Source organism: Ictalurus furcatus, chromosome 2 (assembly GCF_023375685.1).
Source record: "Ictalurus furcatus strain D&B chromosome 2, Billie_1.0, whole genome shotgun sequence".
In the NCBI taxonomy this organism is placed as follows: Eukaryota; Metazoa; Chordata; class Actinopteri; order Siluriformes; family Ictaluridae; genus Ictalurus; species Ictalurus furcatus.
The window spans coordinates 23981659-24000174 of record NC_071256.1 but is presented as its reverse complement, the minus strand read 5'-3'; the positions used below and the strand labels follow the sequence as shown (position 1 = coordinate 24000174).

At 36.1% G+C, this 18516-nt stretch overlaps 1 protein-coding gene across 1 annotated transcript in view; it reads left to right on the top strand.

Annotated features, from left to right (window-relative positions):
* LOC128617545 (alpha-1,6-mannosylglycoprotein 6-beta-N-acetylglucosaminyltransferase B) overlaps positions 1-18516 on the top strand; it is a 50350-nt gene that overhangs the window by 6351 nt on the left and 25483 nt on the right. The window contains exon 2 of the mRNA XM_053640707.1: positions 2905-3074. Coding sequence (XP_053496682.1) covers positions 2905-3074 — 170 coding nt within the window. The remainder of the gene's footprint in view (positions 1-2904; positions 3075-18516) is intronic.

The following is an 18516-nucleotide window of genomic DNA, read 5'->3' as shown; positions in this document are numbered from 1 at the left end:
AAATTGTAGATAAAAATCTACAATTTTATGCCCTTAATGTTTTGGCAATTTTCCCCCTTGGTATTGAAAATGGTGTTGAATATCTATATTTGTCAAGGTATTGTATCACAGTTAGAAATTCCAGTATCATGAAAACACTAATACAAACTGAATATGTAAGTACAAAATAGTGAAACTGAAACTAAATAGAATGTAATAACAGACTAATTAAGAAGGTTACCCAAGCATAAAGGATACCAGAATCTAACCTGAATCTAAGGTGTCAAACTCATTATAGGCAACATGCCAAATAAGGGATGCAGGAAGGTGTTTTACATTGGGGGTGCTGGAATTTTATGCTGGAACAGCATATATATGCCATGAGCTATGTTGTCACCCGAATGATAGTCAAATAATGTTTATTTTAACAGAGGATGTGTGTTGATTACAATAATTATACCACAGCCTGGTTGAACTCTTGAATCATAAGGTGTTGATTAATTTTCTTTAACAACAAGTCTTTGAATATTTACAACTGTAATAAATTATAGGTTTATATGCATAATAGGTTTATCGCTTAATAAGTTTAATAAGACACAAAAACGTAGCTTGTCATCTTACAGAGAAAATGGAAAGCATAAACTCTGTTCTGAAGAGTCAAGTCTGGCAGATGTTCTGTAACATTAAATACAATTGTAAACATTTTAATATCTTCATGCATCGTTCTTTAATAATTAAAACATAATAATAATCGTTTGAAAATCACAGCGGTAAAAGAGGAATAACCCCCCATCTCCAACATAGAAACACAAAACTAATTTTGGTATAAAAATCCCAAATTTTAAAGTTTGTTTAGCCTTTGTTTATTCTTTATTTATTTGTATATTTTTATTATTATTTTAGTGTGTGCAGCTGTAGTTGCAGTTAAAGGAATCCTGAAAGTCTGGGATGCTGCAATGCCCTCAGCACCCCTAGTTCCCCTCTCCGTAGGCCACATTACACTTTGTCCAATCTCAAGTGGGCCAGATAATAATAATAAAAAAAAAAGAATCAGTTTAATAGACCAATAATTATCAACACAAACAATTCCACTTGAGTTTATCTGAAAGATACATTCTTAATGCACAAATGGATTGAACATGACTGCACTTCATTACAGAAAAAAAAAAACCTAAAGTAAAACAACAAAATTATGGTTTTACCATACAGCCTTGCAGATGTTCACCCCTCCCATAACCCCCACTCCCTTCACCTTTTCTACATTTTGTAGTGTTACAACCTAGAATTGAAATGGATATATTTAGAATATTTGTCCCAAAAAAAAAAAAAATTATAGCTTGCTAATAAGGTATTACCATTAGCATATTTGGTGTGTAGCTGAGTTTATTGCACTACTTTGTCCTCTAGTGGAATAATGGGACAAGGACTTTTTTTTCTCCTAATCATTAACTGTCCACAAGACAACATCCATAGACCACCTGCTTGACACTCCTGATCTAATCTGTTGGGAGAACCAGAAAGTAGCATAGAATTTGCATGGATTTGCATAGAACGAAGGTAATTTGAACAATAACTACTATAAACAAGATACAAGGACATGTAAACACAACAAGTATAGATACTGTAAAGTGAACTAGAGTTTATCAAGATGAACATAATGTCATGGAATAGCGCAAGACGCTAGTTCAATACTATTGTTATTGTTAGTTCAAACTTTGTTGTTGTGATGATTGTAGACAGGACTCTTTCTGTGGAAGTACAAAGAACGTATCAAGAACGTAATGTGGTATGACAGCTCTAACATATATGCAAACTGTGTTTCATTTGATCTGTCTGGTTATTGTTTTAACATGAAAAGCCTTAGACCAAGGTTAAAAACTAGTGTGTTTGCAAGTGAGAATAATATAAACAAGAAATGACAAGACTAATTGCAGAAACTCAAACACACAGTCGAGACTAGCTAATTAGCCAACATTCAAACAGCCAGAGATTAACAGTGGGATATTCACAGAATATTTCAGACATCAGCAATAAACAGACTTTGATTTTGAATTTGCATGACAAGGAAGATGGTAGCACATAAGGGGTTACTGCATGAAGAACTTGAATGAATGTGGGTTTTATAGCATCCTTAACTGGCTAAGTGCGAGCACTGGACATGGACTGCCAAGAACCAGGTATTGCTGCAGCATTCTGGGAACTGGAGTTTACAAAGGTCTTTTATCAATTGAAAAATGTTGCACTATTTACCACCCAAGCCTTCTCCTTCCATCATACTAGATGGCAGCCTGGGTCACACTACATTACATACTTTGACAATAATGGTAGCTGTGAATTATAGAGTCCGTACTTTCCCAACAGTTGAGAATGACAACGCACTGTGATAAATGGGTCATAGGATGAACTACTGACACAAAGCAGGAGGAAAAACTGAAAACAATGTTCTGTAGAAAAATATATTATAGTTATAAAATTATTATAAAAGTATGTTATATATCTGTGGTATGTTGGGAAACCTTAATAGAAACTACAGCCACAGTTTTGTGCCCCGTAGACATCAGTAGAAGTTTTATTTTCTGCCAGGCCTGTAATATCGCTAGTGTTGGTCTTTTTTTGCCTCTGAGGTCATACTGGGATTTGTCTAGGGATAAGAATAATAAAAGGTGCAACTTTGTTTAAAAGGACTTCACTTTCAAGGGAATTGACCCAATATAAATGTAAATGCATTCAATGTTGGTGTTCCACAGTTTAGTCGTCCATTCACTTTAAAACCAATAAATGGATACAGTATCAAACTCGTACAAGTTCTGTTACTTGCCAGTTCCTCACAGTCTGCATTGCATATTTAAAAGGATCAGTCTGATAAGATTCCTCTATGAAATAAATGACATTTTCTGCTTTTTCCTTTTTGGCCATCTTTCCCAGGTGCTCATACACATGGGTTTTCTGACAGAGGAGTCTGGTGATGTGTTCAGTCCTAAGGTGTTAAAAGGAGGGCCGCTGGGTGAGATGGTGCAGTGGGCCGACATCCTCAGTGCACTTCATGTGCTGGGACACGACCTCAAGATCTCACTGTCAGTCAAAGAGCTGCATGGGTGAGTTTAATATATTATATCTGCATTATATCTGCAGCTACAAAGACACGGTTTGTGTGATTAATTTCTTTCAGTACCATGGATAGCTCCCAAGGCCATACACATTTTTTTGCTGACTCTATTGTACAGTTGAGCATTACATTACTTTATGTTTTCTTGCTTCAACAGTCCATTCAGTTCACAAAAATCACCTTCAACACTGCAGTTGTAACATTTAAATGGCTCTTGTATGAACTTGGTGTTTGTTTCAGGTTCTTGCAATTTCTATACAAGCCTCTATATAAGCATGTGACATGTATACACACAAACACACACACGCAATTGCCCTTCTATTATACAAATATTAATTCCTATATACAAATAGTAAAAAACAAGTACACCCCATGGAAATTGTTGGCTTTATATATATATATATATATATATATATATATATATATATATATATATATATATATATATATATTTGGGCAAGCAAACATTTGATCCTCTTTGAAACAGTGCCAATTAATAAAGGTGATACACCCTATGAATTGACACATAAAATTGACATTTTGTAGTCATTGTCACATTTTAAATTAATAAAAAAATACATATGGAATAAATAAGTACACCCCTACATTTATCACACCTTCAAATCCATAAAATTAGAAACAGGTTTTCAAGATTGTGTGCCAGTGATTAGAACCAGCATATCTAGTGTCTGGTGTTCTCTTTGCTATTAAAGTGTGTGGTGTCATCATGCCAAGAAATAAAGAGTTCTGTAAGGCATTCAGAAAAAGGATTGTGGATGTCTGAGTCTGGCAAGGGATTTAAAATCATCTACAAATGACAAAGATTTCAAATTTATCCATTTGTCCCAGCAAATTCAGCCCAAGAACAGACCATCTAATGCAAAAAGAAGTCTCCAAGAACCCAAAAATTTCACAGGATCTGCTAGTAAGTCTTGCAAGTGTTGGTAACAAAGTGCATGCTTCTTCAATCAAAAAGAGATTGCACAAATTTGAGCCGCATGGGAGGTGTGCCAGGAAAAAGCCTTTGCTGTCTAAAAAGAATATTAAAGCAATACTACAGTTTGCCAATGAGCATATAGTCAAAGATCAAGCCTTTTGGAATAATGTGCTCGGTACATATGAATCAAAGATAGTGATCGTTGGCTACAGTAACAGCAGACATGTTTGGCGCTGAATAAAGACAGATTTTCAGGTGAAGCACCTCATACCAACTGTGACGCACGGTGGTAGAAATGTTATGGTTTCTTCATTACAGCCCGGATTTGAATCCCATTGATATGTTGTGGGGGGATTTGAAACGAGCAGTTTCTTGCAACTGAAAGAATATTGCATAGAGGAATGGTCAAAAATTCAAGCAAGCTGATGTCCGAGACTGGTGGACAATTATGCAAAATGCCTACAAGAAATTATTTCTGCTAAAGGGGGCGATACTAGCTTCTGAGGCCAAGGGTGTACTTACTTGTTCTTGATAGATAGTTCTGTTGAATACATTATTGAAAATGCTAATTTTCCTTGTGGTTTTGTTCAAGTCCATTAACTTTATTAAATGTTTGCTTGTCCAAATATGTGAAAATGGGGTGTACTTTTTTTACATGATTGTAGGAGCTATTTTATTTTCTGTGTAGTCTGCTCTTCTTGAAAACAGCTATTAACTTAAAGTAAAACCTTTAAGCACACAGGGGCATGATCTGGGCTGGTATGTTTAAAGCTTATTAGAATTACTCCTAAATATAGTCTTGGGAGTCTACTTAAGAGCAGAAAATTTCTTAGTTAAAACATTTTTATACAAGTTCTCAAAGCAATTTTTAACTAGGAGTAGAAGTTAATCCAAGAGTAAATCTTGAAGTATGACAGTTGCATCGCCTTCAATCAATCAACCATACATTCTACTGTTTATATCAGTATTGTTTTTGCAATGAGCACTTGAGGATTCATTGGCTGAAATTGCTTATCAGTCACTCCTATCACAGGTTATAGAGATGGCCTGAGACCCAGCACTTCTGAAATTGTAACAGCATATATGGGGTAAATCCAAGAGACATCCATCTAAAGTGTCAGAGTATGGTCCAAATTATTAGTGACTGCACATTGTACAGCACCAATGGGATGTGTAAAATAGAAATGCTATAAAAGACTAACACTAAAACAACAAAAATGGTAAAGCAAACAAAAAGGCAAGCAGCGTCTATCAAACACACCAGTGTTCAACCAGAACTTATCGAGAATCTCACTTTAAAAAGTATCCTTATTTCTTCTGTTTTTGTGTATATCTCACATTAATTGTTTCCAAAATTAAAACAAAATCTAAGATAAAACAAAGTCAACATGAGTAAACACAAAATACAATTTTTAAATGATAATGATATATATATTGAAGCAAAATAAAGTTATCTAATACCAACTGGGCCTGTGTGAAAATGTATTTGTCCCTGTAGTTACTAATTCCCCAAATCTATTAAACTACATTCATAATGGCGTTCAGCTGGACTATTCACAGTCAGGCCTGATTACTGCAAACCCTGTTCAATCAAATCAACACTTAAATAGAACTTTTTCTACAGCATTAAGTTGGTTAAACGGTCTTACCCAGTAAATTCCAGAAATTATGAGGAAGAAGGTGATTGAAATACATCAGTCTGGGAAGGGTTACAAAGCTATTTCAAAGGCTCTCCAAAAATAAAACACACAGTGAAAGCCATTATGTCCAAATGTAAAATCTTGGCAAAGTAGTGAACTTTTCCAGAAGTGACCGACCTTCCAAAATTCCTCCAAGAGTACAGCAAATAATCATCCAGGAAGACACAAAAGACCCAATGACAACATCAAAGGAACTACAGACCTCTATTGCATCAATAAAGGTCACTACTCATGTCTCCACTATCAGAAAGACACTGGACAAAAATGGTATCCAACCACTGCTAATCCAGAAGAACATTAAGGCTCATCTGAATTTTGCCAAAACACACCTTGATGATCCTCAAACCTTTTGGGAGAATATTCTGTGGATTGAGGAGTCGAAAGTGGAACTGTTTGGAAGACAGGGTTCCCGTTACATCTGGCATAAACCAAACACAGAATTCCACAAAAAGAACATCATTCCTACGGTCAAGCATGATGGTGGAAGTGTGATGGTGTGGGGATACTTTGCTGCATCAGGGCCTGGGCAACTTGTAGTAACTGAGGAAAACATGAATTCTGCTCTCCACCAGAAAATCCTAAAGGAGAATGTCCGGTCTTCAGTCCATAAGTTGAAACTCATCACAGCTGGATTATGCAGCATGGCAATGATCCAAAGAATAGGAGTAAATCCTAGTACTAGAAATAAGTGAAAGACTGATCTAACGGAAGCATTTGGTTGCAATTATCGCGGCCATAGGTGGCACAACCAGATTTAAAGTTTGAGGGGGAAATTATTTTTTTTCATTGGTGAAATATACGCAAAAACAAAACAAATCAAATACTTTTTCACAGCACTGTAACTTAAGGCAGTGATAGCCTAATTTATGTTGAGTGGTTAATCCACATATACAGTATGATGTCTTTTTCTCTTGATATCAAATAAACAGAGCAGCCACATGGTACATTCAAAATGGCTATGTCTCAATCAGCTGTTAATGTGATATTTCTTATAGCTGGAGATATTTGATTACTAATTAAATTTGTGATTTGATTGTGTTCTGCATTATTGATCAGTTGCATGTTGGCCCTGGTCTCACATCCTTCTTCATTTAATGTTTTTCTTTTATTCTCACCAAGCAGTCACAAAAAATATCAAATTTATTCTTACTTTGTTGGTCAAAAGCTGTAGAAAAACATCTTTTTATGTCTCTTCCTCTTTGAGCCAGTTCATTTCAAATTTCTTGACCATGAAAAGTTTAACAATCTTTCTTTCTTTCTTTCTTTCTTTCTTTCTTTCCTTTTACAATTTTTGTACAATCAATATTTATTTTAGAAATTATCAGGTACACTACAGTAGATATCTTAATTAGAGAATACAATAAGTTTGATGCAGAAGCAAATAACATCTCAATGCCCTTTTCTAAGTGGCAGGAGAAAGATGGATTTTTAATTTTTATGACCTCATCTCTTTAAATTGGTTTGTGAAATAATGACACTGTATACCCATACATCCCAGTATAAAGATTATTAAGCAACAAGAGACTTTCTTAGGCTCTCCATTCCTTCCTAATCCATCACCTAACATCTACACTCTATGCTCAACAATAAATCATTGTGTAGATTAGCGCTGTAGGTTGACATTAGTATCTCTTTTTATCTTACCACATAAGAACACTATAATCTCAGAAAAGCATTTTAGCATCATTCTATATGTGTTCAGGTTGACACACTGTCCTTTCTTTTAAAGCTACAGCTACATTCAGATCTCTATCTCCTCTCTGGTTGTCTCTGTGTCCTTCTACTGGTACCAAGTTCTGTGCACTTTTTACCAATATTCTGAGCTGTTTTATCACTTCTGTAAGGAGCAGCAAGGTGTTACGTTTTCTATAAAAATACATAAAAGCCAACATGTTTTAAACATGTCTTCTATAGCTGAAGTTCACTCCACTGCTTCCTATGAGAAACCCCAAATCTATTCGCTTTTTCTTACTCATTTGTGTAAACTGTACACTATCGGTCCCCGTGCAGAGTCTGAAGATGACTCAGAGCTTGAGCAGCTCTGAAAAGCACAGTGTGACAGCACTGATGGTGCTACTCTAATCTGAAAGACTTTCAGTTATTAAATGCTCGCCTGCTGGTAGTGGGTGGTGTGCGTGCGTGTTTGTGTTTGTATGTGGGCATGGATGCATATACTGTTTGTGTGTGTTTGGATTTGTATGGGATTTCAACGTTTATCAAAATACTATTATGTGTTACACGATGTGTTATTTTCCCACACAATGTGCGTACATGTGGAAAACTGATGGTGCTGTTAATGAAGTACATAAACTTAACAGCAATGTAAGTGATGTCTAAATTAAACAGTGTTAAGCAAGTTAAAGAGAGGGGGGTTGGGAGGGGGTGATAGAGCTACAGTACTGTCTAAAAGTCATATGTACGTAAATGCTATAAAGCAAAGATGCCTTCAAAAATAATTAAATTAAACATTCCTACATAATATTAATATTAATATTATCAAAGTGCACAGAACTTGGTACCAGTAGAAGGACACAGAGACAATCAGAGAGGAGATAGAGATCTGAATGTATACCTGTAGCTTTAAAAGAAAGGACAGTGTGTCAACCTGAACACATATAGAATGAAACTAAGATGCAGCAATGCTTTTCTGAGATTATATTGTTGTAATGTGGTAAGATAAGAAAGAGATACTAATGTACCTCTGTACAACCTGTACAATGTACAATCTGTACAATGTACAACCTACAGAGCTAATCTACACAATGATATATATATATAAAACAGTTGTAAGCAGTAAAAAAACTATGCTCAGTAAAACTTGGCAGCAAATTTCCTTTTATAGTCGGGTCCATAAGTATTTGGACAGGGACACAATTTTCTTCATTTTGCCCCTGTACACCACCACAATGGAGCAATCAAGATGCGATTGAAGTGTAGACTTTCAGCTTTAATTCAAGCAAGAATTACAGCCATTTTTTGCATAGTCCCTCCATTTTCTCAGGCTCAAAAGTAATTGGACAAACCATTGTGATTATAAATATAACAGTTGTTGAAATAATTATATAATATATATTATATTATATAATATTATATTAAAAAAATATACGTATGGACAACACTGTAAAACGGAACAAAGTACACCAAATATTGTCTTTGTTTAGTCAATATTTGACTCCTAGTCAGAATAACTACAGTGGATAGGACAACAGAAATTATACAGACAGAATATCACTAAATATTTTTTAATCTAAAATAAAATTTTCAATTTCATTTATAAGAATGTAATTGATGAAGAATGGATTTATAAGTAAACAGACACCAGCACAGGGTTTTTTTGTGCTGATGCTCAATCTTTCTTTAAAAACACCATAAACATTAATAAAAGATTCCTGTACTTACCTGAAGACAAACCCCAGAGATACATTTCCCACGTTATTGACTGAAAGACTAAGAAGAGTCCTCTTAGTCAGCTATTTCTGAGGCTTACTTATCCTGTAACAGCAATTAACACAAACAAGCCCCAGCCTGCACGCCATTAAAGTCAAATATAAACACATAAATTACATTATCACACAAAGCGAAAACAAATATTTGGCCCAGTAAAACTAAGAAGCTTATATTCAACGTAAGTTGTAGTTAGAAAGGAGACACTACCAATTCAAACTTAACCCTTTAAATGACCCTTTAATTCCAACTTTACATTCATCACTCTTATAACTACAGACATTTTACTATTAGTTTCACAATTACTGAAATTTATGGTAATTAAGAAATAATTTGCCTTAAGAGGAATAACTAGGATGCTGAAACATTTAAGAGGTTAATAAAAGAGATATAATATATGCATTGGAAAAGAAGCTTCCTACTGTAGCATCTCTTTATTTTTACTTTCGCTTTTCAGCGAACTCATTGAAAGACACGTGCACACCCACAGCTCTGTGTTGGTTGTGTGTGTCTCTCTCTCTCTCTCTCTCTCTCTCTCTCTAGCTTGTTACAGGCTGCTGACAGACACACATAAGTAAACTATGGTAAAGTCAGGTAGCCAGATTTGTAGTCAGTTGTTCCAATAAGCACTTAAAATGAAAACAGTAATGCGGTCTTTTAGTTGAAATTAATTGAACTGGATTATGAGCGTGAGGGAAAATACAGTCCAAAGATGGGGGTAAAGGAGAAGTTAATAAATTTTTTGATTATGTCATAGTAGAACTGCAGGCAGAACAAGAAAAAATTAACCCATTATCTTGTGTACTGTTTCTCCAACAAATGCCATTAAGTCAATACAGAGTCGACACAGAAAATGTCTTGAGACCCCTGTCACTATTTTCAAAAAACAGCTAAAAACCCACCTCTTCCGTGAGCACTTAACTAACCCCTAAAATGCCAACCCCCACATTATTATTAAAAAAAAAAAAAAAATTACTCTGTCTCTTACAGCTCTTCTCTGCGCACTTTGCTTCTCTAGAACTCAATTAGAAATCTTGTATGGTAGCACTACTTGTATTGTTCTCCGGTTGATATATCACTTTGCTTGTATTTCCTCACTTGTAAGTTGCTTTCGGGTAAAAGCATCTGCTAAATAAACATATGAAAATGTAATGAGACCGGACTCAAATCCGGTCTTGGCCCTACTGGCTGGACGTACAAGCTCAAATTAATGTGACCTCACAGCCAACTGTAGCTAGTATTTCCATGTTTGTATTGGAACGCCCACTTTTCAGAAGCTGTTCAGATCTAGATGGATGAAGCTAAGTTCCCAGATATGCCATTTCACTCATAAATATGTCACAATGAATAAAAATATGTTGAAAAGCCAATTCACCTTGTCTTTAAAACTATCTTGAACTGAGTGCTGTCTATCTATTGATATATTGATAAACTTTTTGTCAATAATAGTGGGCAAAATCTGCTAACTTTCACAAGAAGAGGCCATTTGATTCTTATTGCAACCAACCAACCACAGACCTTCTTGCAACAAATACTTCTTTACATTTCACTAACTGCGTCAAAAAAAAACTTCTTTTTTTTTCCAAAGTTTGAATACTATGACGTATACAGGGACAATATGTGGCTTTGAAGTTATTTTCCATCCGTATGGATAACTAATCAGATTTCACCCTTCAAGATTCTTAAGCTTGTGATCAGTTAAATACACAAAAGATGCAAAAGCTTTTGTCAGAGTGCCTGTAGTTAAGGTAAGGTAGAGAGAGAGAGAGTAACGAAAGAGAGAGAGAAGACAATTGGCACTTGAATTGTCTTTTAAGAGATTCAACTTCATATTAAATGGAGCCAGGGGATCATTGAGGAGAACAGGCACAAAGTACAAATTTACTATCAGGGATCTTCCTCTCAAAATTTCACACTAATGATTCATCATTGTGGGTGGGGATTATGGTGGCTTAGTGGTTAGCACGTTTGCCTTGTTCTCCGGTTTCCTCCCCCAGTCCAAAGACGTGCTGTAGGTAGTTTGGCATGTCTAAATTGTCTGTAGTGTGTGAATGTGTGTGTGTGAATGTGTGTGCGATTGTGCCCTGCGATGGGTTGGCACCCCATCCATGGTGTCCCAAACCTTGTGCCCCGAGTTCCCTGGGATAGGCTCCAGGCTCCCTGCGACCCTCTATAGGATAAGCGGTACAGAAAATGGATGGGTGGACTCATCATCAGCAGAATAGAAAGTGTTTGGGTCCACAGTGCCTCTCTGCACTTATTTCTTCCATGGCCATATTTTTTTTTTTTCTTTTCTCTCTATTGGACTCTCATCCTCCTTTCACATCCAGAGGTGAGACAGAGAGAAGGAGGGACTCGAGGAAAGATGAACCCTTAAAGGCTTTGCCTATTGAGACAGAAAATCATGGAAAGAACAGCTTCAAAACACTGCCAGCAAGCCTGTGAGCTCTGTAAGCGTTTGAGTTATTAAATGCTCCCCTGCTGGCAGAGGGTGGTGTTTGTGAGTGTGTGCCTTTTATAGTCGTGTGTGTTTATTTTCGTGGCCGACTTCAATGTTCGTCAAAATACTGCCATGTGTTACATGAAGTGACACACTCTTGCACATTGCCCACATGTTGAAAAGCTGTGGGAGTTGTTAATTTACTGATAAAATGGAAAGTGATATATCCATTGAGAAAAGATCCTTTGATGTTGCAAGATGCCGGGAGATAGACAGACAGACAGAGACAGAGAGAGAGAGAGAGAGAGAGAGAGAGAAGTGAAGTTTGAGTTGATATGTATGATGGCTAATACACAAGATTGGAAAGCATGCAGATGACACCGTAGAGTCAGTCTTTTTGATGCATATAAGGCAGAATCAGGCTAAATATTATCATGAATTTATTTATGCGAAAGTTAAACATTAAAGTAAAACATTAAAACTGTGATTTGCTAAAGTCTTTTGTAAAAAAAAAAACAAAACAAAAAAAAACATCAACTTCATAACATCTGACATTTTATTTGAAGGAAGAAATATGCAAGCTAATTTACTAAAAAGGTCTACTGAAAATTGCATATCACAAACATCCGTATTTATTATTTGCCATAATCAATATGCAATTTTTGGTATTTCTACCTAAAAGTACAAAATACTGGGCAGTATTTTGCAGAAAGGTTTTGCTCTCTCAATGTGATTTAGTCCAACCTGAAAGTATCAATGATTGTGCACACAAATGATTACAACCAAAGGGCATTTTATATTTTAAAAAAGCACCTATTATGCTTTTTCAGATATTACCTTTCCTATAGTGTGTTATGGAGCTGTTTGTGAATGTAAAAAGTCTGCAAAGTTACAAAAATCAAAATGCACGACTCCCAAAAGAAGGAACCGATTCTGAACAGCTGAAATGAGTTGTTAGTAATTCCAGACTTATTTCCTGTACTAATCTAGGTGTCATGTATCAGAGAAGGAACTCTGAACTTCAGTTCCCAGTAGCCACTGCACCGTACTCATCAGTCACATGACCACCTGCACCTGAATCACTTTCTGGTTAACGAGCACTCTTGTATATAGCCACAGTTTTCACTGCTTTCTTTGTCTCACGTTTGTTTTATAATACCTTTGTCTCTGTTGCAGTGTTTTGTCTTAGTGTCTTGTGTATTTTGTTTGTTTCTTTATTAAATGTTTGAAATTCTGCACCTGTATCCGTCTCCACCTTTGAAACGTGACACTAGGTAGGTTTGTAACAGAGAAAAAAAAAATTCCTCTAGTCCTCATTGGCTGCTTGCAAACAACATGTACTTTGACCCTCCCTCAAACACTACACTACAGTAGTTGCGTCCTGAAAGAGTTAGGTTCATGTCTAGAAGACATTTCTTTTCTGCACTGCAAAAGCAAAACCACTTTGCATGGACTCCCAAAGGATGAGGATGTAAAGAGTCAGTGGTTAGAATTCATTTTAAAATGATGCCACAGCAGTTCAACTCCGATTTTCATTTGTGTTCCCGTCATTTCACTGATGACTGCTTCTCAAATCTATCTGAAGTCAATGTGGGATTTGCGAATCAATTATTCACAAAAGATGGGGGACATTTTTAAGTTTCTTATTTTGCACACACTTGTTTTTAAATTGTTGTGGGAATGATCTCAGCTCAGCACACAACTCATCCATCTGGATTTGCTAACTGACCTCCCAGCCTACCGAGACTAAACAGAGACTAGAATTTTTAATTTTTTTTAATGAAAAATTTATTTCAAATGACATGTTCATAAAATAGTCAGTTGAAAATAACTTTGAGTTAGCAAAACTCTCTTTTTAAAGAGAGTTGCACCAAAAATAGCGCATGCTTTTCCTGGAAAGTAATTAAAGTGAAAAATTAATATTAGTCTTGATAACCAGATTAGGTGGTTCAGTACAGTAATCTCTACTGCAATTGTGCAAACCCTTTTGTTAAACTTTCTTGTATTTAGTATGACATATAATATGTCATACTAAATATGTCTATTGCCTGACTCATGTAAGTTAGTTATATTGTATTTGAAATGCCTGACAGCATGCCAGCCCACACATCCTCTCTGCGACAGATCTAAAGCTCATGGATGTGTCTGAGACAGCAGACCAGCAAACTGATGCTGTCTGTTTGTCTGTTTCTTCTCCCCATTGGGTTCTCATCCTCCACCCACAGCCAGAGGACATGAGAAGGAGAAAAAGAGGCATTTTGAAAACGTATGTTATTTCAACTATTACAAATTCTCAGTAACTGCAGTGTCTGAACACACAGCCACATTTTAAAATGTGTCAGTCTAAGCTTGTGCTGCCAGGATCTATGTTCCATGACAGGCTATATATCCTTAGGCCTTCTTTAGGGAGACTTTTTCATGCTGACACAGTCTCAAAAGAAATGAACAAAGAAATAAACCCAGAGCTAATATCATGCACGACTGTGTTCCGAGAGTCTTTATATTTATCCATCAGAAGGGTGTTAAAGGCAACGGGTGTTACAGAGTCATCAAAAGCAGTGTTGTCACCTCATGAATATGACCTCACATGGGTAGCATATAAAACAGCATGCTGTGTCACCTGTTTGCTCTCTCATTGGTGATACATGAAAAGATTTATTATTAATTTTGTTATTGTGAAATTTGTACTATTAAAGGAATGTGCATTGATGCACACCTTGAATAACCGTAAGTTTAGCTATTCTTGCTATTGTTAATAGTGTCCATAGAAGAGGCACATGGCCTTTTGTTTGTATCATTTACATTTATCTGACCTGGCTGATGCTTCTATACAAAGCTTAGACGGGATGCAGTTGAACGTTAAGCTTCTTGCTCAGGGCTGAACAGTGGCAGCTTGGTGGTGCTGGGATTTTAACTCACACACACATTTTAACTTTGTAGATTTTAACTTACTGTATATATGTATATGTATTTATTTATTTTTAAAGAAAATAATAGAACAGTAAGACAACTAGAAAATCACAAACATTAACTGATTAGTTTAATCAGTAATTTAGATTCTTATTAAATTTAGTGTGTATATATATATATATATATATATATATATATATATATATATATATATATATTTATACATACTTTATAATCTAAAAATATAATATTATATTTAGTATATAGATAGACAGATAGAATAAAAAAAAAACTGCAATTCAGTAGGTTTCCACACACCACTACTTATCAACTGGGAAAGATTGTGTACCAGCATGACCAGCTCAGTCTATGCTAGGCAGCTGTTAACTCGTCAGACCAAGCTAGATTTTTTTTGACCAGGGATGGCAGGGCTAGAACAAGAGTAAGGAAAAATATCAAATTAAATTTAGAAAAAGTACACACTTCCAGACAACTTTCTGAGCTGGATTATGTTCTGATACCCTGCATAACACCTATTTGTTGGGAGAATTGCAGAAATTAAGAGCTAACAGTAGCTCTTTCGTTACTTGCTCTCTTTGAATTCTTGTCTTCTAGTAGTTCTAGTCTTGTAGTAATTGAGCACACTTCTAAATGCAACAGTCTTTTATTATCTATTACATCATTCTTCAAGTGAAAAACTATTTGACATCATTGGAATTGGTTGTGGAATTGTGAGCTGAGCGAAACACCTCTTCTGTGATCCACTACTGGAGAACAAGCACAACATTTGGTTTGACAAATAAAATAAATTGTTTGAAGTTTTATAAGACCTTGCCAAATCATTCCAGCAGGCTATCATTCAGAAAGTTCTTTTGTAATTGGTGATGTAAGGATCCTCTAGACTAAAAATACATCTAGACAGTTATTTGAGCTACAGCTCCTCTGCGTTTTTTTCCTTATCTACTGGAAAGTCACAATGGGATATTGAAAGTTCAGTGAGAAGTGGTTGCATATCTGCTTTAGTCAGTTAGCAGCTATTAAACACAAGGTCGTCTGAGCTAATCACTCAAATGATAATGAACCCTTGACACACATGCAGCTGAAGCTTCTCTATAACTGTGCTTTAGGGAATTACAAACTGTTCCTTCAACATTCTTTAGCTGTGTCTTATCCAGGCTGGAATCTATTAACATAGACCCAAACATTTTGGTGTGCCAAGACTCAAGGAACATTCGTAATAACACAGGTTCGGATATAACACGAGATAAATGAAAAACATTTTGCCATGCATTAGCAGAGTTTTAACATGGTTTTAACAATACATTCAGCTGGTGTTCTGTTCAGTCTAGTCATATTAGAGTTGTTGGGGTTTTTTTTTCTTTTCCCAAAATGCAGCATAATCTCAACGTAATTGAAGATCATACTTCTTGATTTTGTTGACAACCACCCACTGGTACAGGAGGGCAAAAATGCAGGGACTAAAGCCCTTCATGGCATCTGTGCATGTGTTTGTGTAAACCCCTTTATTTTGGCGATTTCAGACTGACTTCACAAAAATGAATCTCTCTCTCTCTCTCTCTCTCTCTCTCTCTCTCTCTCTCTCTCTCTCTCTCTCATTCAGCTGGTGTCCTTTTCCTTTGGGAAACTGTGGCACAGTGTATGAATAGAGCTAATAAGTCACCTTTTAACAGACCAAGATATAACAACCTAAGGTCTGGCTCAGTGCCCGTACATCCATTAAACACACACACACACACACGCACACACACACAGAGATACATATATGTATGGAATCAATATTGAAAAGTCTGCTCCTATTACTGTGAATAGAGTTCTTTCTGTTGTGGTGGAGCTCTGTACTTTCTAGCACTTTGGGCTGGATTTACCAAGACACAATTGAACTGAGCTACTTGGAACAATCAATGGATGTATCTGTAGTGTGTGTGTGTGTGTGCGTGTGTGTGCGTGTGTGTGTGTGTGTGAGAGAGAGAGAGAGAGAGAGAGAGAGAGAGAGAGAGATCCTTCCTTGTGCAACAGCATAGCTCATTCTCTTCTCAGCATGAGGTTGATCCTCAATCTACATCTGAAAATAGCCAGTAGCCCTCGACTACAACTTGCTCGCACTTGCTTGTAAATTCTAAGATGTGCTGCAAGTCAGCCTTTAGTGAACTCACACACGTCCTCCCAGTAGAATTTTTCCACCCCAGATCTTGTTCTATTACAGTGTTCTGTCAATGTGTATAGTTCAGTTTCAGATTTATCCTGGTATAGCAGCACATTTTATGCAAATTCAAATTCTCCGAATGTATCCTGGGATTAGTATACATCTCATTAAAGCCACCAGGCAGCCACAGCAGTTTTGGGAATGTGTAAACATTTCTAGCTAAGTGCTGCACTGTGCTGCTCATTATCACACATTTCATTCTCTCTGTGTGAAATGGCACGCTTACAATCAAATATCTATTAATTATCATACATTAGAAAAAATTCTGCCTCTGTATTCAGCTCACATACATTCCAGGATTCAGCAGATTATTAATTGAACAGATCATGATCAGGGCTGACATGGAGAACATGCATAATGTCGAGCATATGGTTATACAGGGTGTCCCAAAATTCTCCATACATAGGGGGACTATGTTTGCCAGCACCAAATCGGTTTGCCTTCATCAGTGGATGAGCATGGACGTCCACATCTCGGTTGGTCCACAACACTTCCAGGCTTTTTTAATTTGTTATGAAGTTTGGCAACAGTGTGTGACTAGTGTGTGTATATATATATATATATATATATACGTACACACACACACACACACACACACACACACTCATTTGGCCAGCACCCTTCACACAGATATAAACTAAATACAATGTTCATTTTTTTTTTTTTTAAATAAATGCTAACATGACTACGAGGCGAATAGTCTCTCAGTTGGCCACCATTAAATGATCCTGTGTGTGAATATAGGACATTTATGCAGTAACATATCTGTCTGGGGAATAAAGAAAACTATTTTCCAGCCTGTGTTGGTTTAGTCATTTTATACAAATAGTCATTGTAACTATTTTAATAGTGCTAACAGATGAAAATGCAAAGCGCTGAAAAACCCGCAAAGCTGGCATTAGAACAGGATTAATTAGAATGACGAATAAGTAAAAGGTCAGAAATTTTAGAACAAGGCCTCCATCCAAGTATCTTACTCATGGTATGTTTGTGTAGTGTTTTGTGTTGTAATGCATACATACAGTGATTTTCATCAGGCTGATTTAATAAATATGCATAACCCATTAAACCTTGACTAATCATTCTTCTTAAACTATATAATTCAGTAGCTGCTATGAATTAATCAATGACTGTTGGAAACCAGCAAAAACAGTATGTACTGTAACAATATGTCAAGAGTGATTGTGAGTGTTGGGAGTTTAAGGTGTTAATTTTATTTAGTCAGGCAGTACTTATGTGAAAGTATGTGAAGATGAAAGACCAGAATTCATTAGATGCTCAGCCACCTCCTTCACACATGCACATATACATTATATATATACATTATATATATATATATATACACACACACACACATATACATATATATATATATGAAGACATTTTGCTAAAAAGTGGAACTTTCCCCTGTGTATGAAGACTTTTGGAACACCCTATACATACCCTGCTGGTTTGTCGTCTCATTAGAAGTTGATCGTGTATGTCTATTATAAATTCTCAGCTTTGTTTCACAGTGTCTTGTTTCCTAGTTAGGTCATTTCCTGGTTCTTGGACCCTCAGTTTTTTCCTGATTTATAAATATGGATTATCCTTTTGATGCTGCCTACTTGTGCTCTGTCCCCTGCTATAGACTTTGACAATGATAAAACACACTGAGCTTTTGTACTTGCGTCTTGTATTCTATAGCCACACAGTACACCAATTTCCCACAGTTATCAGGTATAAATAATTACAAACAGCAAGCTGAAATGAGCCATAAACGCAACAGCATAGTCC